The sequence below is a fragment of the Chrysemys picta genome, chromosome 8 (genome assembly GCF_011386835.1).
Source record: "Chrysemys picta bellii isolate R12L10 chromosome 8, ASM1138683v2, whole genome shotgun sequence".
NCBI lineage: Eukaryota > Metazoa > Chordata > Testudines > Emydidae > Chrysemys > Chrysemys picta.
This window is the reverse complement of record NC_088798.1, coordinates 57,500,010-57,520,342: the sequence shown is the minus strand read 5'-3', so window position 1 is coordinate 57,520,342 and position 20,333 is coordinate 57,500,010. Positions and strand designations below refer to the sequence as shown.

The window sequence follows — 20,333 nt, the reverse complement described above, 5'->3', positions numbered from 1 at the left end:
AGCGCGCAGCCCCGCCCCCCCGGAGCGCTGCTTTACCGTGTTATATCGGGTCACGTTATATCGGGGTGGAGGTGTATATAGAGTTTTCTGTAATGTATCCTTCCACTATGAGAAGTAGTTCCTAGAGAAAATAAATGAGAAAATAATAGGGTGAAGGGTGTGAAAACCTTAGCTCCAGTCTCCCCAGAATCCTTTGGAAATAAGCTCCTGATAGCAGCTATCTTTTCTTGATCTCCAGTCTCATCTGGTGTCTCCTCCAGAGTGACTTTCCCATTTCCAGCTCAGATAGCTGCTTGGTCCTGTTGGATCTTGGATTCACCCTAGAATCCTGTTTGGCAGCTGCCACAAAGTTATTTTTGAAATGCCCCATCAGTGCCCCCATACAGTTGTGGGATACTCCTGGTTCCTGGAAGTGTCATACTGCTGTGTGGCTGATTGATAGTTTTCATCCTATGTTAACATCTTTTCTATCTTAGAGGGGCAGTTTACAAGTGTAGTGACTGTCATTATATTTACCCGCACATCTGAACTTTGCCACTAAAGTCAGAGTACTTTGCAAATCAGACACCCTCTTACCATTCCAGATTCTTGATCCAGTTTAATCCTTTAGTTTGAACTTCTATGCAGATGATTGATCTCCACAAAGACCTGACCATGTGGATAGTGAATTTCCTGACTTTGATGGTACCTGACCACTCCTCCAATAAGGGTCTCCTAGAGAATGAGTCAGAAGCTGCTAAGGATCAAGAGCTCAAGAGGCTAAGGGGCTATAAACTAGAGGAAGAAGCTATGAACCTGGTTCCCAAACTGAGCAGATTCTCCAGCTACGTAATGAGGTATTAATAAAGCCTTGGGACCTCACCTGCCTATGGGATTTTCCCATTAGAAAAAAATCCTTAGTGTGATGGGAAAGCCCTCTGAAGAGAGGTATGATCTCCCCAAAAGTGGGTGGGATCATAAAAATGCAACTTTAATGCTGTGTGGCACTCAGAAGGAAACATTTCAAGTATAAGTTAATGATAACATTAGCTGGAAAGACTTGTGTTGTTCAGCACCCACAGCTATGTAATCACTGAGGGCTTGACTGGCTATGAGCATTGTTCGGATCTCTTAGACATATCAGAGATTCACGTGGTAAACGTCATGCTGAAGAAAATGATTGGGGAATCCTGGAGGACTTTGAGTTTATAAAGCAAGCAGTGGGTCCCCTGGCTATAATGTTGGCATCTACAGAATCGTGCTCTAATGTGGTGCATGTTTTATAAAGGAAAACAGACAAGAGCCCAATCCTCTGGGATTCCACTGTCTGTTGTGCCAGTAATGCTGTGTGGTAACAGTCCCCATTCAGCTCCAGAAGGAGATGGAACCTGGGAAAGGGACAAATTGGACAGGAGACAAGGGAGAGAGGGATACTGGAAGAAGGGTGAAAGAGAGTGACCAAGGGTACGGGGACTTGTTTGGAGAGACTTGCTGGCTGGCTCAGTGACTGAGTGGAGAAATGAGAAGAAGGGTGAAAAGGAGGAAAGAGACACCCAAGAAAAGGGTGAGGGGAGAGAGACAGAACAGGGCATGAAGACAGACACATTCATATGCTGCTGCTGCTCCTCTGCTGGGACAGGCTCCCAGTTTGAGTCTGCCTGGCCATCTCCTGCTAATACCCATGCTGGGGGGTGGGTTTCAAAGTGGGCTCCTTCTAAGGCTCTCTCCAAGATCCTGGAGGGAGCTGCTTCTCTCCCACTCTATGGAAGCTGAAGGAAGTGGTGCCCTAAAGGGTATAGCTGATATGACAGGTTGGCAAGAAATGCCTCTAGGGCCTTTACATGACTTCACTACTGGGCCAGGGAGAAGCTGGTCTGTGAGGGAGGAAGCTCTTAATTCAAATGGAACTGTTGGGAGTAATATCAGAGAGAGAACTTGGCTGGTCAGGTAACTTAAACATTCTCTCTCAATAGTTTGCTACTATGTCGCAGCCCTCCTGTAATACTGGGGAGATTAAGCACAGTCTTATAGGCCTACATCCTCCCATAGCCCCTTCTCTAAGGCGTATCAAAAACCTGACAAATGCATCACTTAATAAACAAACCCAAAGGAATGGGCTGCCCTTGTCTGTACATGGCGCTGCTTTAAAAATCCTGCTATGTGTGATCACGCTATGTCTTGTTGCAACAACAGGATCCTGCACAATTCTGACCAAGGGGAAAAAGGTGTTTGAGAGCATTGCTTAGAGCAGGGGTCGGCAACCTTTCAGAAGTGGTGTGCCAGGTCTTCATCTATTCACTCTAATTTAAGGTTTTGCATGCCGGTAATACATTTTAACGTTTTTAGGTGGTCTCTTTCTCTAAGTCTATAATATATAACTAAACTATTGTTGTATGTAAAGTAAATACGGTTTTAAAAATGTTTAAGAAGCTTCATTTAAAATTAAATTAAAATGCAGAGTTCCCCCCCACCCCCCGACTGGTGGCCAGGACCCGGGCAGTGTGAGTGCCACTGAAAAATCAGCTCACGTGCCACCTTCGGCACGTGTGCCATAGGTTGCTTACCGCTGGCTTAGAGGGTGGGTGTCATTCTGTGTCTCCTCAGCTGCTGCAAGGAGTTGGTAGATGTTACAGTTCGGAAGAAACAAGCTGAAGCAGATTCAGACTACAATTATGAGCTGCGGGAGCTGGAGAAAATCAAGGTAACAGTGTCTGTCCACAGTATGGTCCAGATCATCCTGGGTTTATTTGTGAAAGGGTAAGAGGAAGAACTGGCACAAAGCTAACACACACAAGGGAGTCAGGAAGGAGTTTGAACAGACAGAACATTTTTGCTTCATCTTAGACCCAAGCGTAGAAAGCCACAAACCACCACCAAATATTTCTTTCTTGCAGCAATATATTCAGCCTTTATGGTTCACCAATGGTCAGTAGTGAATTAAAACATAATCAAATTAATTGGATGATACGGACCCTGGTTAGAGACCCCAATGCTCCAGATGTCTGAGTAGCAGCCATGTTAGTCTGTATCCTCTCTGGTCACTCAGTAACAGACTTAAAGGTGGCAGTTTTGCAACAGAAAAGCTTCAAAAACAGACGCAGCAGTTTCTCGTTGGAACTTGAATTAATATGCAAACTAGATACCATTAACTTAGGCTTGAATAGAGACTGGGAATGGCTGAGTCATTACACAGATTGAATCTATTTCCCCATGTTAAGTATCCTCACACCTCTTGTCAACTGTCTAAAATGGGCCATCTTGATTATCACTACAAATGGTTTTTTTCTCCTGCTGATAATAGCTCATCTTAATTAGCCTCTTAGAGTTGATATGGCTACTTCCACCTTTTCATGTTCTGTGTGTGTATATATCTCCTTACTATATGTTCCATTCCATGCATCTGATGAAGTGGGCTGTAGCCCATGAAAGCGTATGCTCAAATAAATTTGTTAGTCTAAGGTGCCACAAGTACTCCTGTTCTCAATGCTCCAGAGAATCCCTCAACACTTCCTCCAGTCAAACTCTACCTCCATTCATGGATTCCTCCCAGCAGTTTCCTACTGACCCCAGAGACCACTTCAAAAGCTGCACAGTTTTGAGAAGTCTGGGCCATGTTCAGACTTAATTCCTTCCTTACACTGTTCCAGCGTACATGCCTTGGGACTTTTCTGTAGGATCTAATCCATATAAGAATTGCAATAGACTCAAATCTAATTTAAAGCATGTCAGGCACTTGGGCTAGGTAGTCGTATCCAGGGTTTTGCTGAGCCTAGGGAGAGAGACCCATGGCTATACTGGGAACAGTACCCTATTCAGCAGTGGGCAAGACTTCCTTATCTAGTCCTCATGTCTCCTGATTCTACATATATATGTAAAGCTATTATGCAGATAACATGTTAACTGCAGGATTTTATCTTAGAGGAGCCAGGGAAGGTGCCCTCTAGTACTGCATATCTCCATTCCTCCCTCCTTGAATTCCCAATACCTTCAAAGGCCACCTCGTGTTGGGCTGATCCACTCTACCATTAAGGAATACTGAGCATGTGTCCCTCTGAAGCCTCGCATTGTTCTAAGCATCAAACAAATGGGGTTGTCCCAAAGTGGTGTGAGGAAATGCTTCCTGCAGGGGTTGAGAATGCTCCTCCCCAGCACTTCTGGTCTGTGCTGGCTTATGGGGTAAAAACAAACAAACTTGGGGCCTGAACTCTGATCCCTGCCCCAAGCTTTCAGGGCAATGCGCTGTCACTACACTGTTGGGCCAAACCAATTGGCAGCTTGTTAAATATATTGTATGGAATAGGTGATTAGCCCATGAAAGGCTCCATGCTTGAAGGCTTAGGAGGAGTGTATGTTCCTTTTCCTTGGTAGGAAGAGGATAGATGGGGCCATCTAAATACCATAGATAGAAGGATGGAGTTATTTAATCACAGGAGTGAATGAAATATCAATTCTTCTCTCCCTCTTGTAATTTGTCTCTTCTGTTATTTCATCCCAGACCGAGTGCCTTGATTGGATTAATACCTGCAATCTCCTGCTTTCTGAATTCAAAGGCTCTCCAGTCTCCTTACTGAGTTTAGAAGAGCAGAGGAACCTGTTTGGGCCTCAGGTACATACAGACTTAGCATTTGCCAGCCAAAGTAGAACCTGTTTGGCTGGGGAGCTGCTTGAAAGGCTTTCCCAACTGAAGAAACTATGGTTCAGTTTCCAGAAGGATTCAGCCTATAGAGCCCTCTGCATTCAAGACTCCACCTTGGAGGGATTATTAGAATTCATGATGATGGAGTTTGTGACACCTAAAATGCTTCTGATGGGGGCAGACTTTCAGCTGGTGTCAATTGTCATAGCTTCAGTGGAGCTGTGACAGTTGACACCAGCTGAAAATTGGCCCTGTGATGTTGCCTGGTAAATTCTGCTTCTCCCAAGAGATTGCAAATTGATGGAATCCTGGGATTTGGATTGCACAGGAGTTCATAATGGTATGAGAGCTTCTAGTGTATGGGGAGACTTTGGCAAACCAGTAAAGTGCTTGAAACCACTATGGCTTATTGTTAAAAAGCAACCTAGTCAGCAGGCTGTAAAATGGCCATGCAGCTTGACCAAGGCAGGAGGGGAGGGGGTTTTGGGTGCCATGGAAAGGGCAGCTTGACCCTGCATCCTTCCTGATAAGAATTGTGTTGAAGTTGCTGATACATGCGTTTTAAAAGAGTAGGCTATGCCCCCAGGAATGTCTATTGAGGTCTCAAGGCTGCAAGTTCTGGAAAAACCCACACCTGGTTAATCAATAATCAGAAGGAACCTCTTGCTTGAAACTGCTTACTTAACAAGGTTTCTTTAAGGGACATGTCATTCTATTACTAACGTATAAATAAGGGGAAAAAGCTTGAGATGGGGGACTCATGTGGGGACTCTTCAGGACTGGTCTCTCCCTCTGGATGCAACTTGTGTTCCCCACCGGCAGACGGGCTGCCCCTGTGCACCTCGAGAGCCACACTCAGCTTTGGTAATTATCAAGGGTTGGGAGTGTTTTACTAATCTTGTTGCGGACGTGTGTAAGTGCTTGAGTCTAAGTAAAGTTTAGCTTTAAGTGAAAGCACTCGTGTTGTCCTGTTTGTGCCAGCCATCTATTGGTCGGACGGCCGTGTCTCCACTGCAGGGCCAGCTCTAACTTTTTTGCCGCCCAGGCAAAAAAGAGCGCCGCCCCTCCGTAACACCCCCCCCCCCAAGCGCTGCACTGGGTCGGCCAAACCCCCGCCCCTCCCGAGCGCCGCTCTGCTCAACCCGCCCCCAGCGCTGTGCTGCCCAAACCCCCGCCCCCCTCCAGCGCCGCACCGGGCTGTCCAAAGCCCCTCCCTGAGCGCCTCGCCGGGCCGCCCAAAGCCCCGGAGCGCCGGCCCGGCCAAACCCATCCGAGCGCCTCGCCAGGTCGCCCAAACCCCCGAGCACCTTGCCGGGCCGCCCAAACCCCTGGAGCGCCGGGCTGGGCTGGCCAAACCCCCTCCCCCCCAAGAACCATGCCGGGCCGCCCAAACTCCTGGAGTGCCGGGCCGGGCCGCCCAAACCCCCGGTGCGCTGCGCCGCCGAAACGCCCCCCATGCTGCCTGGCCGAAACAAAAACAAAAAATAAAAAAACCCTCGAGTGCCGCCCGCCGAACAAAAAAACACCACGAGCGCCCCCCGCCAAGCCAACATTGGCCGCCCCTTCTAAGGTGCCACCCCAAGCATCTGCTTGGTCGGCTGGTGCCTGGGAGCCGGCCCTGCTCCCCTGATTTATTTCCTGACACCTCCTCGCACAGAGTAAAAGTTACCAAGAGCTTTGGGTTGAAAGAACCCTGGGTAACATAGCTTCATTCCGTATGTGGCTGGATAGATGGATGTTGCCTGTGAGAATTTGATTTGATTCAAATCTTTTAGATGGTAGGTCTGACATTGGTCTAATTTCAGACATGATGGGCTATATTCAAATATGATGGAAGTGGGTTCAGTTCCATTGATTTGAATAGAGTTTCATCTGCTTACATCACATTAGATATTGTTTGAGCTTTCCCACATTCAGCACTGCTCTGCAGTTACCCTGCTACCCCGTTCCTTGGCCAATTCTGAACAGATTTTGCCAAACCATGTAGTGGTTTGTAATGTTCATAAGGGTCCATTAAGGATTTAGAGGAGACACCAACATCATGTAACTTGTGATTTAAATGGATTTGAAACGAGCCCTCCTGAGGTGGCTGGGTAGTAAGCCAGCTAAGCTTCCATTTATTTCTTGTTTAAAAATTTAAGCAGGACAAGTGGTGATTGGTTGCATTGTTTTGGTGTTTGCCTATGTTATGTGGAGGGACAGAATCCCAGATGGGAGTGCTACTGACCAGTCCCTCGCATTGCTTTACAGGAGACCCAGCCACAGATGCACTCAATTGTTGTGGACTCTTTACCTGAAGAAATTTCTGAGACTTCTTCTGAACTTGGGAAAGACAAAACTGAAGATGTTGATGTTGATAAGAAATCTGTGAAAGGGGAAGAAGTGTTAGGGGAAAAGGTGAAAATCTTAGGCGGTGGGTATAATAGGCAAGGGGTGACTCTGCCTCCCCTGGCGCTGCCGCGGCTGTCGGACCCCCAGTTGTGGGGTTTGGCGGCAAAGTTTTTGCTTTATTATGCAAATAATAAAGGTTCCGGGGCAGCCGAGAAGGCACATACATACTGCTGCCTCAGCTGCCCCGGAACCTGCATGGGGCATATCAAAAGCGTCTTCTAACAGACGCTTTTCCCCTGGGCAGGTTGGGTCCAGGGAGAGGAGGCACGGCGCAGCTTCGGCCAGCCTAGGGTGCCTCCTGGCAGGGCTGGGGGGGAGGTCTTGGGGCTTCAGCCAGCCCAGGGCTCCTCCAGCCGAGGGGGGCACTCGGCTTCGGCCGGCCCAGGGCTCCTGCGGCTGGGGGGACTTGTGGCTCCAGCTGTGGGGGAGGGGGAGTGGTCTGGGGCTCCAACCGTGGGGAGGGCACGGGCGGAAGGGGCGGAGCCGGGGGCTAGCCTCCCCAAAGGGGGGCTCCACCCGCCACTCATGGTGAAAATCTCCATTTTACAAGTGAGTGCAGTAGCCGTGGTTGGCGCAAGATGTACTGCTTTCCAGTGGAGCCTTTCTTTGCTTCTTGCCATTTGCATATGACGTGAAATGTAGGCCTCAAAGCCTTCGTTGTGCCAGGAGCCATTGCACTAACTCATCATTCACCTTTCCTTCAGCAGGAGCCACCTGTGCCAGACGTCAGCAGTGACGTCCCAACTGTAAGCAGTGAGATAATGGAGGACACCATCAGATACCTAGGACATGACTCCAACATCCATTTGAAATCCCTCAAGTCAACAGCGGTGTCGGTCTCTGGGGTAGGAATCTCCATCATACAAATTGTTTCCTTTTCACCTGGAATGTAGCTTGAGCTCTGGGACCAGATTTTTAAAGGTATTTTGGTGCCTAAGATGCAGATAAGTTCCTAGTGGCACTTTCAAAACAATCTGAGAAGCTGTGGCTGTGCTAATCAGATGGCAGGGGCTCCATTTCTCCCCTCTTTTCTCCCTTTTCAGTTTTCTGATTTTCCACAAAAGCAATAGGATTCTGGCTATCAATGACTAAAACACTCCCTGAAATTTTGGAATGGATTATATACAGTGTTCAAAAGTTATCGCGTTACAGACAGACAAATGCCATTAAGTGTAAGGCCTTCTCAAGCTCAGCCAATTAAAGGAACTATCTGTCCCTTCTCATACTTTTGACCTCCTTTCATTCTGAGCCTGACCATCAAGGCTTTCCAGTCAGGACATCACCCTCACAAACTGCCCATAACCTGACAGACTACATGCCATCTGGGTGTGTATTGAAGGTTTTGGCAATCCAAGTCAATTACCCACTGAGTTCGGAAGAAGTGGGCTGTAGCCCAGGAAAGCTTATGCTCAAATAAATTTGTTAGTCTCTAAGGTGCAACATGTTCTTTTTGAGTTCATTCAGGCTCTGATTCAGCAAAACACTAACTCTGAGCATGTGAGAAGATCCAGTTGAAGTTCATGGGACTGATCACATGCCTAAAGTGAAGCCTGTGCTTAAGTGCTTTGCTGAATTGGAGCCTTGATGCAATGCCCTGCCCTTCTTTGTTGCTTGTCCATGCTGCGATTAAGCAGTGACAGACCAGCACCCAACTGGACAAGGCACATGCTGCGGATGAAGCATAGCTCTGTTGGTTTCTCTGCGCTCCTCATACTCCCATACAGAAGGTGTTTCCTCTCCTCCCCCTAGAGAGAGATGACTGCCAGCAAGTCAACAACCCCATATTCGCAAAAGGAGTTTGAGACCTTGGCTTCACTAGAACGTCTGCAAGAGCAGCTCCTGTGAGTACTGGATCACCTGATTGAGAGGACGGATCATCCTCTTTATAACAACTTTAAAGGTACTTTAAGGCTACATCTACACTACAGGGGGGAGTCGATTTAAGATACGCAAATTCAGCTACGTGAATAGTGTAGCTGAATTCGACGTATCGCAGCCGACTTACCCCGCTGTGAGGACGGCGGCAAAATCGACCTCTGCGGCTTCCTGTCGACGGCGCTTACTCCCACCTCCGCTGGTGGAGTAAGAGCATCGATTCGGGGATCGATTGTTGCGTCCCAACGGGCCGCGATAAATCGATCCCCGAGAGGTCGATTTTTACCCGCCGATTCAGGCGGGTAGTGTAGACCTAGCCTAAGACTGTTATGTCCCCCTTTAGTCTTTTCTTCTTCAAACTAAACAACCCCAATTTTGTCAAGCTTTCCTAGTAAGTTATCTTTTCTAGACCTTTAATCATTTTTGTTGCTCTCCTCTGGACTTTCTCCAGTTTATCCACATCTTTCCCAAAGTGTGGTGCTCAGAATTAGACCCAATACTCTAGCTGAGGCCTTATCAGTGCTAAGGAGAGTGGAAAAATTACTTCTTGTGTCTTGCTTACTACAATCCTGCTAACACATTCCAGAGTGATTGCTTTTTTTTTTTTTGCAACAGTATTACATATGCATCCGAAGAAGTGGGCTGTAGTCCATGAAAGCTTATGCTCTAATAAATTTGTTAGTCTCTAAGGTGCCACAAGTACTCCTGTTCTTTTTGCGATACAGACTAACACGGCTGCTACTCTGAAACCAGTATTACATTGTTGACTCATAGTCAGTTTGTGATCCACTATAACCCCCATATCCTTTTCTGCAAAACTCCTTCCTAGAAAGTCATTTCCTATTTTGTATTTGTGCAATGGATTATTTGTTCCTAAGTGTAGTACTTTGCATTTGTCCTTATTGAATTTCATCTGACCTTTTGTTAGGAGAAATTGAGTTTTAAAATTAATATAAAATGTAATTGATGCTCATGGACCATACAGCTGGGGCCAAGGAGTAACTATTTGGTTTAGATCTTTTTAATAATGCCACACATTTACATTAGTGAGTTGTTTTTTATAGATCCAATCAAATATACTGAAAATCTCAGTTTTCTTAGCCTGTCTGTTGAATATCTTGCCAACAGTCTCTTAGACTCCAGGTTTCAGTGCCTTCCTGGCTTCTGTATTTCAGAGAAGCTGAGCTCCGTGCTCAGGATGCAGAGGAGAGATCAGAAAGTCTGGATGAGCATCTGGAAGAAGCTCTGGGGAGAATCCAGGATCTAGAGAAACAGCTGGAAAAAGCACTCAAAGCCCAGGAAGTAGCACCAAAACCAGGTGAGCTAATCAGAATTCTGAGATGTCTCATGGACTCAGATAGAAAACATCTGCTAGGTCCCTTAGTCCATTTCAGGGCCAGTGCAGGATCATTCCCTCTTGGACATTTACTAGTGTGTTGTCTAGACTAATTTAAAATGTGCCAAGAGATGAGGTATCCACCACCTCCCTTGGGAGATTATTCTATAGCAGAAACAGTAGAACCACTGCATTCTGAGTGTTTTTGAAAGAAAGTTGGTAAGAATGCTTAATACATCAGATTCTCTGTTTCTAGGGGCTTGTCTACACTAGAAAATTAGGTCGACTTAATTTAGGTTGACCTACAGCCACTGCAGTAATTCAGTCAGCTGTTGGTGTCCACACTACCCTCCTTCTGCCGGTGAAGAGCATCCTCACCAGGAGTGCTTGCACCAACGGAAGTGGGGCATTGTGGGGGCACTGACAGTGGAATGTGAGGCACTGACAGCCACGTGGGGCTCACAGCTAGAGTCCCCATCCACCCCGATTTTCCAGTCCCAACTGTGAGCCCCGTGCAGACTCAGTTTCACAGCACACAGCCTATCAGCCATGAAATTGACATGCTGCTGTTTTCTCCGCTCAGAGCAGGCCCACTCTAACAGCTCTGGGCAATGTGGGGAGCTGGGAGACAGGGCTTTCAGTGCCTGGCAGCCGGACTCGGAGTGGGGAGCCTGAGCAGCAGCCCGCTGGGAGCTGGTAGCCTGGGGGGGTGGACAGCAGGGCTCCCAACCAGGTTCTAGCTGGAGTCTCCCACCCATCCTGGAGTGACAGCCCGAGCTGTGAGCCAGGTGCATGGTTCACAAGAGGGAACCTACTAGTCTTTCTTGTCAATTTCATGGCTCTAGCACTGAGCCGTGAAATTGACAAGAATTTTAGCCAACAGCCCATGTAAGTAACAGTGTCTACAGGGACACTGCATCGCCCTAACTACACGGACATAAGTCCTACGCCTCTCATGGAGGTGGAGGTATTATGTCGGTGTAGTAAGGCCCTCACATTGGCAGGAGCAAGGCTGTAGTGTAGACACTGACATAGTTAGGTCGACATAAGCTGCCTTATGTGGACCTAACGCTGTAGTGTAGACCAAGCCTAGCATTTTAAAAAGTTTGTTTCCGGTGCATTGTACAGACATGAATGTGGAGACTGGCTACATCTTACTCATGCTCTTCGTTGCTATCTTTAAGAGCTGTCCAGGACCGTCTCTCCTGGGTGACGGAGAATTCATTCTCCATCTCCACTCACTTCTGGGCTCCCTCACAGTGTGATGTCAAAAAAGCACAACCCTAACTTTGAGGAACATAGGAACTAAGGATCTGCCATATTAGTGGGAGCAATGGTCTGTCCAGCCCAGTATCCTTTCACTGACAGTGGCCACAGACCCAACTGCTTTAGAGAAAAGCACAAGAAACCCTGCAGCCATGGGGTACCTGCCCCCAGGAATATTCCCTCCTCACCCCCATTCAGTACAGGGTGACTTATATCTTGAATCTTGCTCATTTTTAATATTTACTAAGATACTTATCTAGCCCCTATCATGCAATATCTGAGTGTGTTTACCCTCACAAGACAGGGCAGGGCTGGGTTGTTATCCTTGCTGTCTCCCAAGGGCCAGGCTAATGCCCTAATCACAGGACTATCCTTCCTCTCCGTAACTCTAGATATTCTTGTTATCTGTGTAAGTGTAATCCTTTTTTGAACCCTGCCAAACTCTTGGCCTCACTGGCATCCTGTGGCAGAGAGTTCCACAGGCAAAATGTGCATTATGTGGGAAAGCACTTCTTTCATCAGTTTAGAAGTGGATCCACCCTGATTTAGGGGAAGTGGGGACTATAGTCCTGGGCTTTCCCAACACTGCCCCTCTAGTGGATCCCTCCCAGCTGTGATTTGAAAGAAGAGGGTGATTTATACTTGATTCTACAGGATGTATCTACCCCAGGAGGAGTTTTGCTATATTTATTTTTAACGTCTGTGTATTTTTTATTTCAGAAATCCCTTCCCAAGAAGAATCCAAGCCAACTTCTCATAAACCATCTGCCGCTGCCCGGTCCAGGAAAACCAGCAGACCCAAACATTAAAGAGTAGCAATGCCCAGCGAAAGTCGTTTGGTTCCCATTTGTAGTAGACTTTCAGCATAACACTGCCCATCTCTGGGGCTCCAGATACACTTTAATTCCAAGTTCTTTAGTATAGCAAAATGACTGGAACACCCTCTAATGCACCCTCCCAAGGAGAGCTTTAGACAAAGCACTGGAGAGGATCTTTTCTTGGTTTATAAATTATCTGAAAACCTCACGCTGGGTAATGCAGTGTTTTAGTGTAGTTGCCAGTCATAAGTGGAGACTGGACTAGAACAGAACTTGTAGAAAAGGCTTTCAGGCCTTCTCAATGTATCTGTTAGTAGAGTCTTTAAGAGATCAGGTCATAAACTTATCACAGGCTAGCTGTACTGCCTCAGTTGGAACTTTGGGATAAATTGTCCAGATCTCAGATCCATTCATAAGTGCTCAGCTTGTAAACATAAATCTTGGGATGGTTTCTTCCAGGTATGGAGACAGAGGGAGGCTCCTGGGCCAGGTCTTTCTCAGAGTGGGACACAGGATACTTTCTAAGTACTTAGAGGGGAGGTTTCCAACTAATTTATACAGGCGCAGTGTATAGAAAAAGAAAAAAATTTCTGTTCAGTGTTGCTTCAGAAATAATTAAGGCAGCAGACTCAGAATACCTCTTCTGAGAGCCATCATTTCCATGGTTATTATCCTTTTACAAGATGTCCATGGCTTTTGATACTTTGGGACTTCTGTTAACATGGGTGGTGAATAGGAAAGTGCAACTCGGTTGGACTCACCCCTGCGGCGCCTCCTGCTGGTCATCCATGGGAATTAGCTCTTCCAGCATCCAGATCGCCCTCTGCAAGCCAGTGATCCGCCTTACCACTGGCCCCCCCGTGTCCCTCCCAGAACCCTGGTGCCCCTTTCTCTGGGTGCTGCCCCCTAGCTGTACCCCCACAGTTCTGGGTCTCCCCCTCCCACTACCCCCACTTCATCTCAGATTGGCTACTGCCCAGTCTCTCTCTAGCCCTATTCACTGGGGCAGACTGCAGTGTCAGCCACTCATCACAGGCAAAGGGGTTCAGACCTGCTGCCTCTGCCTACCCATGGGCTGCCCTATGCAACCCAGTACCTAATAGGCCTTACCAGGCCTGCAGCCTGGGGCTTTCCTAGGCCGGAGCGCCCCAGCTCTTCTGGCCTTTCCCCAGTCCTACTCCACTCTAGGCACTTAGTTAAGCTCCCTGCAGCCAGGCCCTTCTCTCTCTCTAAATGCAGAGAGACTGTCTGCTTGAGCTCCTGACTCATGCCTTTATAGGGCCAGCTGGGCCCTGATTGGGGCGTGGCCCCAGCTGAGCCTGCTTCCTCCCAATCAGCCCAGCTTTTTCCCTGCTACAGCCCTCTCCCAGGGCTGTTTTAAGCCTTTCCAGGCAGGAGCGGTTGACCACCCCGCGATAGAGAGGAATAGCTCTGTCAGTTTGATTGAGACTCTTAAGGAAACAACCCACAGGACTGTCCAGAAGGGTTATAGAGACAACACTGCCAGGACACAAAGGTGGAGCCCTGCTGACTAATGGGGAGAGTCCTAAGCTGCGCACTAAACCTCCATGGCAATGCAAAATCACCAGACAAGAAAAAGAGCTGCTGGCAGGGCAGCTCCTAACATTGTAAGGCAATGACTGTGGAAAACAAAGATGAAGCAGCTTGCACCTACAAAAAGGACTTTGGGGGGTGGGGTGTGACAGGGAGTAGTAAAATCCCCAACAGTCACAAAGTGTCCCCAGAGCATCCAGACGATAACGGGAGGCTGGGCCTGCAAAGAAAGTTTGATTACTACAGCAAATATCAGTGACCTACCCAGGACTTTGCCTTGATTGGTTTTATTGCCTGTTATTGCCAAGGCTTCTCCAGGACTTTGCCCCATTTTACCATTTATGTATACACACAGCCCTACTCTCTGCTTTTCCAGTGCTTTGTATATGTAGAAATGTTAAAGATACACCTCTGTTGCTCCAATGAAATGACCAAATGTCTTAATGACTTATTAGCCAGTACTGACTATTGCAACTTGACTCTCAAGTTTATTGGGCCTGAGGATCTCATTTCAAGTCCCTGTGTTTGGCCTTATCATTAGCGTTTGCATCATTGCATAATGACTTAAGAACGGTCTGTTGCAGGTGCAATAGCAATTAATAGGAAGAGATGTCCAATAACTAGGCTTGATCAAGTTATTAATCAAAGATTAATACAGCGTCATACAGAAAGGAAGAGTACATATGTTACCAACCCCTTTGGAAGACAGCAGTGGCAGCTGTCATGCTGTCTCAAAATTCTGTGCTTCCCCCTTCTGTATTTCTACCTAACTGGGAAGAGTTCCATCAGTTTCCCTAGATCACTTTACTTAATACACCCTTGTGCCTGTTTTCTTTTACATGTTTTTCACTGACGGTGAGGCTCAATAAATTTTTACCCCAGGATGTGGGTATATGTTGTAAGTTTCAAGATGGCATATGGTTTATATTTTGACAGTTATACAGACCCTGCACATTACACAAAAACACAGATGCACGTACGCAATATTTTAGGCATAGTGTTTTAAAAATTAGCAAAGTTTAAAGGTTTTGCGTTCTCCAGTGCAGATACATAGCAGAAGACAGGAGTTCTTAGGCCTGGTCTACACTAGGCGTTTATGTCGAAGTTAGCGCCGTTACATCGAATTAACCCTGCACCCGTCCACATCGCGAAGCTATTTAGTTCGACATAGAGGTCTCTTTAATTCGACTTCTGTACTCCTCCCCGACGAGGGGAGTAGCGCTAAATTCGACATGGCCATGTCGAATTAGGCTAGGTGTGGATGGAAATCGACGCTAATAGCTCCGGGAGCTATCCCACAGTGCACCACTCTGTTGACGCTCTGGACATCAGTACGAGCTCGGATGCTCTGACCAGCCACACAGGAAAAGCCCCGGGAAAATTTGAATTTGAATTCCTTTTCCTGTCTGGCCAGTTTGAATCTCATTTCCTGTCTGGACATCGTGGCGAGCTCAGCAGCACTGGCAACGATGCAGAGCTTTCCAGCAGTGATGGCCGTGCAATCTCAGAATAGAAAGAGGGCCCCAGCATGGACTGATCGGGAAGTCTTGGATCTGATCGCTGTGTGGGGCGATGAGTCCGTGCTTTCCGAGCTGCGCTCCAAGAAACGGAATGCAAAGATCTACAGAAGATCTCTAAAGACATGTCACAGAGAGGATAGAGCCGGGATGCAACGCAGTGCCGCGTGAAAATCAAGGAGCTGAGACAAGGCTACCAGAAGACCAAAGAGGCAAACGGACGCTCCGGATCCCATCCCCAGACATCCCGTTTCTACGAGGCACTGCATTCCATCCTAGGTGCGGCCGCCACCACTACCCCACCACTGACCGTGGACTCTGAGTATGGGATATTGTCCACGGCCGGTTCCTCGGACATGTTAGCGGACGGGGAAGATGAGGAAGGAGATGAGGAGGACGAGGCAGTCGACAGCGCTTACAACGCTGATTTCCCCGACAGCCAGGATCTCTTCATCACCCTTACAGAGATCCCCTACCAACCGTCCCCAGCCGTTAACCCTGACACAGAATCTGGGGAAGGATCAGCCAGTAAGTGTTTTAAACATCTAAACATTTATTTTTAACAGAACAGGAATATTAAGAATAACAAAAATGGGTTTCTCATGATTAGTTTGCCCTAGGCGCTTAACGGTTCAGTCCTGGGCAGTGCAACTATTGAAAAAAAATCTAACAATGTCCGGTTTTGCATGATTGTCCTGCCCAAGCCACTCTACTGTTTAGTCACTGCTAGTGCAGCTAGAGTAAAATGCGGTCTATATGTCCGGGGATGGAGCAGAAATCCTCCTGGGACATCTCGATGAAGCTCTCCTGGAGGTAATTGGAAAGCCGTTGCATCAGGTTTCTGGGGAGAGCGGCCTTATTGGGTCCTCCGTAGTATGACACGTTGCTGCGCCACGAGACAATCAAGTACTCGGGAATCATTGCTCTGCACAGCAGGGCGGCATACGGCCCTGGTCTTTGGAGGCTTTCCCGAAGCATTCTTTCTTTCTCGCTGTCTGAGATCCTCAAGAGGGTGATGTCGCTCATGGTGACCTGCATTGAATTAGGTAGGGGAATGTTAGTGTTGGGACTGCTTGCCCGTTCCTTTACAGAACTGTAACCGCTGGTTTGCAGCCACGCGGTGGAGGCGGGAGAGGGGCAGCCTACAGGGATCGTTCCCGGGGACAGCCGCGAGGGGGTGGGACAGGGGCAGAGTTCCTGCTTGCCGGATTGCTGGCAGCAGGGACTGACATTGCTTTCAATGTGAAATGAGTACATTGCTAATATTAAAGTTTTAAGCTGCCACAAGTCTACGGCTTACCATGTCTGCCTGCTACAGAAATTCCGGTGTCCTGCCCCGCTTCTCAAATGTGCTGTGCAAGACCCCAGGCACTGAATGCGAAGGCCGAGAATTCGACCTTGTGCTGAGTGCGCATGTGATAGGTGCTGTGCATGGTCTTGTTCACAGAGAAAGACTATGTTCTTTGTTCACAACTACATTTATCTTTCTGAGGAATTCACTCCCTTTTTCCCATTCCCACAGCCACATCTGCGACTGTCTCACAACCTAGCCTGGCATCACACTCCCAGAGGCTAGCGTAGATTAGGCGTAGGAAGAAGAGGACACGGGAGGACATGTTCTCGGAGCTTATGGCCTGCTCCCGAGCCCAGGCAGCACAGCAGACCCAGTGGTGGGAGAACTTGTCCCAAATGCACCAAGCAAACATGGATCAGGAGGAGAGGTGGCGGCAGGAAGACCAGCAGGCGACTCAAACGCTGCTTGGACTACTGAGGGAGCAAACGGACACGCTCCGGCGCCTTGTGGATGTTCTGCAGGAACGGAGGCAGGAGGACAGAGCCCCACTGCAGTCAATCTCTAACCGCCCTCCCCCGCCACCAAGTCCCATACCCACCTCACCCAAAGTCCAAAGAAGGAGGGGCGGCAGAGTCCGTACTAACTCTCACTCCACCCCTGCAGAGAGCTCTAGTAGTAGAAGGCTCTCATTCCCCAAAATTTGACAAGTTCTTTCCTTCCCGCCTCACACAAGCCCCCGTCCAAGTTTCACCTCCCAGTTCCATGTGTAGTTGATAATAAAAAATTCGTTTCTGTTAATTACTGTTTCCATCATGTTCTTTTGTAGGAGGGGGGGAAGGAGGTTGGTAATTGGACAGGACAGTCACCTTTGGCAAGGTACATAGTCGGGGGCAGGTACAGCAGCAGGGCACATACACAGTGCAGTGACTAGTTACCCTGGTCAGTCTGGGAGGTGGTTTTCATGTTATGTGGTGCGGGGTGGGTTGCTCTGTGACTTTGTGGCGGGGGAGGGCAGTTACAGATCTTAAGCGGCGGTCCTTATCCTGGATCACAGAGCCACGCAGCAGGGGATCTGTAACCATCCTCCCCCTGCCACAAAGTCACATAGCCCCCCCATACACACAGTCCCGATCAGGAGGGGTGACAGGCTCCGTTGAAACAAGCAGCCCACCACAGCGGAGCCTGTCAATCCTTGAGTTTAGAAGCTTCATTTGCGTCACTACACTACACCCGCTCCCCACCACAGTCTGCGTCCCAGTTTTAAAACATTCCCGCGAAAACAGTAATAAAGACAATGGTGTTCATTAACAAAGTAGAAGTGATTTTATTTCTAAACGTGTATTGGAAGGGGGTGAAGGGGGTATGTAACTGGAGAGAATAGTCAACATTAACTGGGTAAAGAAACGGGGGCAGGTTCAGCTTCTCTGTACACAAACTTAAAAGTCACAGGTTCTTCTTCGAGTGCTTGCTCATATCCATTCCATTAGGTGTGCGCGCGCCGCATGCACGATCGTCGGAGAATTTTCTACCCTAGCAACACCGGCGGGTCGGCTGTGGAGCCCCCTAGAGTGGCGCCTTCATGGCGCTGAATATATACCCCAGCCGACCCGGCGCCCCCTCAGTTCCTTCTTACCGCCTCTGACGGTCGTTGGAACTGTGGAGCGCGGCATAGCTGTTCTCCACTCTCCCTAGCTTAGTTAGTTATTCACAGTTGTAGTTATAGTTCTAGTTGTTTATAGTTAAATAGTTTTTAAAAATTGTTCATTTGTTACTAGTTGTTATAATAGTTCAGGGGATTAAGGGGGTTGTCTCCCCCTTTTTCCCCCGGCCGCGGGGCCGGGCTCATGCCCAACGCTCCCGGCTTCAAGCAGTGCGCCTCCTGCGCTAAGCCTATGCCCACGAGCGACCCGCACGACTCCTGTCTGAAGTGCCTGGGAGAGTCCCATCAAACAGATAAGTGCAAGATCTGTAAGGCCTTCAGACCAAGGACCAAGAAGGAGCGGGACTTTCGGCTCCGGCAACTCCTTATGGAGGCGGCACTTAGTCCGGACGCTCCATCAACGAGCCAGGCCCCGGCACCTAGCACCTCGGTGCGCAGTGCCCCGGCGGCACCGGCCTTGCCGACCACGCGAGTGGCGTCGGACAAGCCTTCCCGGCACCGGACCTCGTCGGCACCGCAAGCACAACAAGTGCCTCGGCGCCGGTCATTATCCCCGGGGCATAAAAAAGCCCATAAGACGGGGACCTCCGTGCCGAAGACGCCGGCTCCCCCAGTGCCGGGGGTAGAGCCGCGTCCGCCTGTGGAGCACCGAAAACAGGTGACTCCAGCACCGTCGACTCCGGCTCCGAGGCCGTTGAGTCCGGTGCAGATAGCGTCTCCACCGAGACCGGCGGTGATACAGTGCCTCCCGTCGACTCCAGAGACCTTCGCGGCGGCGAGAGACGTAATAGCTCTCACGGAGCCGGCACCGCCTCAACCACCGGCACCGACGGCACCGTTGACTCGTCCGGTCCAGTCTAGGGGGAAACCTGCCTTGATGCGCCCTCCATCGCAAGGGCTGGAACCACGGCACCGGTCCAGGTCCCGAAGCAGGTCCCCACGCCGCTCGCAGTCCCGGCGCCGAATATCACCTCGGCACCGGTCGTACTCGCGGCCAAGATCTTCGTCGCGGCACCGCTCTACGTCTCGGCACCGCTATGATCGTGGGCACCGATCAACATCGAGACGTAGTTCTCGGCACCGCTACGCTCGACGTCGAGAGGCCGCTCCCGGCACCGGGCCTACTCCAGGTCATCGTCGAGGTCCAGATCCGACTCCCGGCACCGACGAGGTCATCGGCACCGGTCGCGGTCCCGGCACCAATCGCCGGCACCGCGTAGAGATAGAACATCTCCGGACCGGCACCGTGCGGCACCGCAGCCCACGGGATTCGTCTCGACGCTCTCGGCACCGCCATGGCCATCGAGATCGGTGTCTCGCTCCTCTGAGGACCTATCGAGATCGGCATACCCCCCTCAGGGGCAAGCCGAGGAACAGGACTTGGGCCATTGGCAGGAGATAACAGAGGACCATACTCATGGCCCATCTCACTGGTCGTTCTGGACCCCCTGGGCGTACCATCAGGCGCAAGGGGCTCCAATAGCTTCGACCTCTCGCTCGGGCCACTCCGTTAGAAGGGCCCCGGAGTCCACCATCTCTCGGCCTCCGCCAGGGGGCATGGAGGCTTCCGTGTCCGCACCACCTGACGTCCTGGACCCAAGTGCAGGTGATGCTCCGGCCCAGGAGCAGGGAGACCAGGACCCTCCCTTGGATCCTGTACCACCGGAGGCATCTTCCTCTTCCTCTCCGGATGAGGCAGTGGCGGGCACATCGTGCACAGGTCCACCTCCAATAGATCTTCGGGCTCACCAGGATCTCCTACGTAGGGTGGCCCGTAATATGGACCTGCAGGCGGAGGAGATAGTGGAGGTGCAGGACCCCATCGTGAATATCCTCGCAGCGGATGCCCCTTCGAGGGTGGCGTTACCCCTGATCCGCACAATACAGGCGAATGCAACTACGATATGGCAAACTCCTGCCTCTATCCCACCCACAGCGAGAGGGGTGGAAAGGAAATACTTTGTTCCTTCCAAAGACTACGGGTACTTGTATACCCACCCCCAGCCG

The 20,333-nt window shown here is 49.5% G+C and overlaps 1 protein-coding gene across 1 annotated transcript in view; it reads left to right on the top strand.

The window, feature by feature from the left end:
* AXDND1 (axonemal dynein light chain domain containing 1) overlaps nt 1-16,116 on the top strand; it is an 81,297-nt gene extending 65,181 nt beyond the window's left edge. The window contains exons 18-25 of the mRNA XM_065555655.1: nt 628-836; nt 2,584-2,680; nt 4,475-4,585; nt 6,866-7,012; nt 7,714-7,851; nt 8,756-8,847; nt 10,057-10,199; nt 12,204-16,116. Coding sequence (XP_065411727.1) covers nt 628-836; nt 2,584-2,680; nt 4,475-4,585; nt 6,866-7,012; nt 7,714-7,851; nt 8,756-8,847; nt 10,057-10,199; nt 12,204-12,292 — 1,026 coding nt within the window. The 3' untranslated portion in view covers nt 12,293-16,116. The remainder of the gene's footprint in view (nt 1-627; nt 837-2,583; nt 2,681-4,474; nt 4,586-6,865; nt 7,013-7,713; nt 7,852-8,755; nt 8,848-10,056; nt 10,200-12,203) is intronic.
* Nucleotides 16,117-20,333: the final 4,217 nt, after the last annotated feature.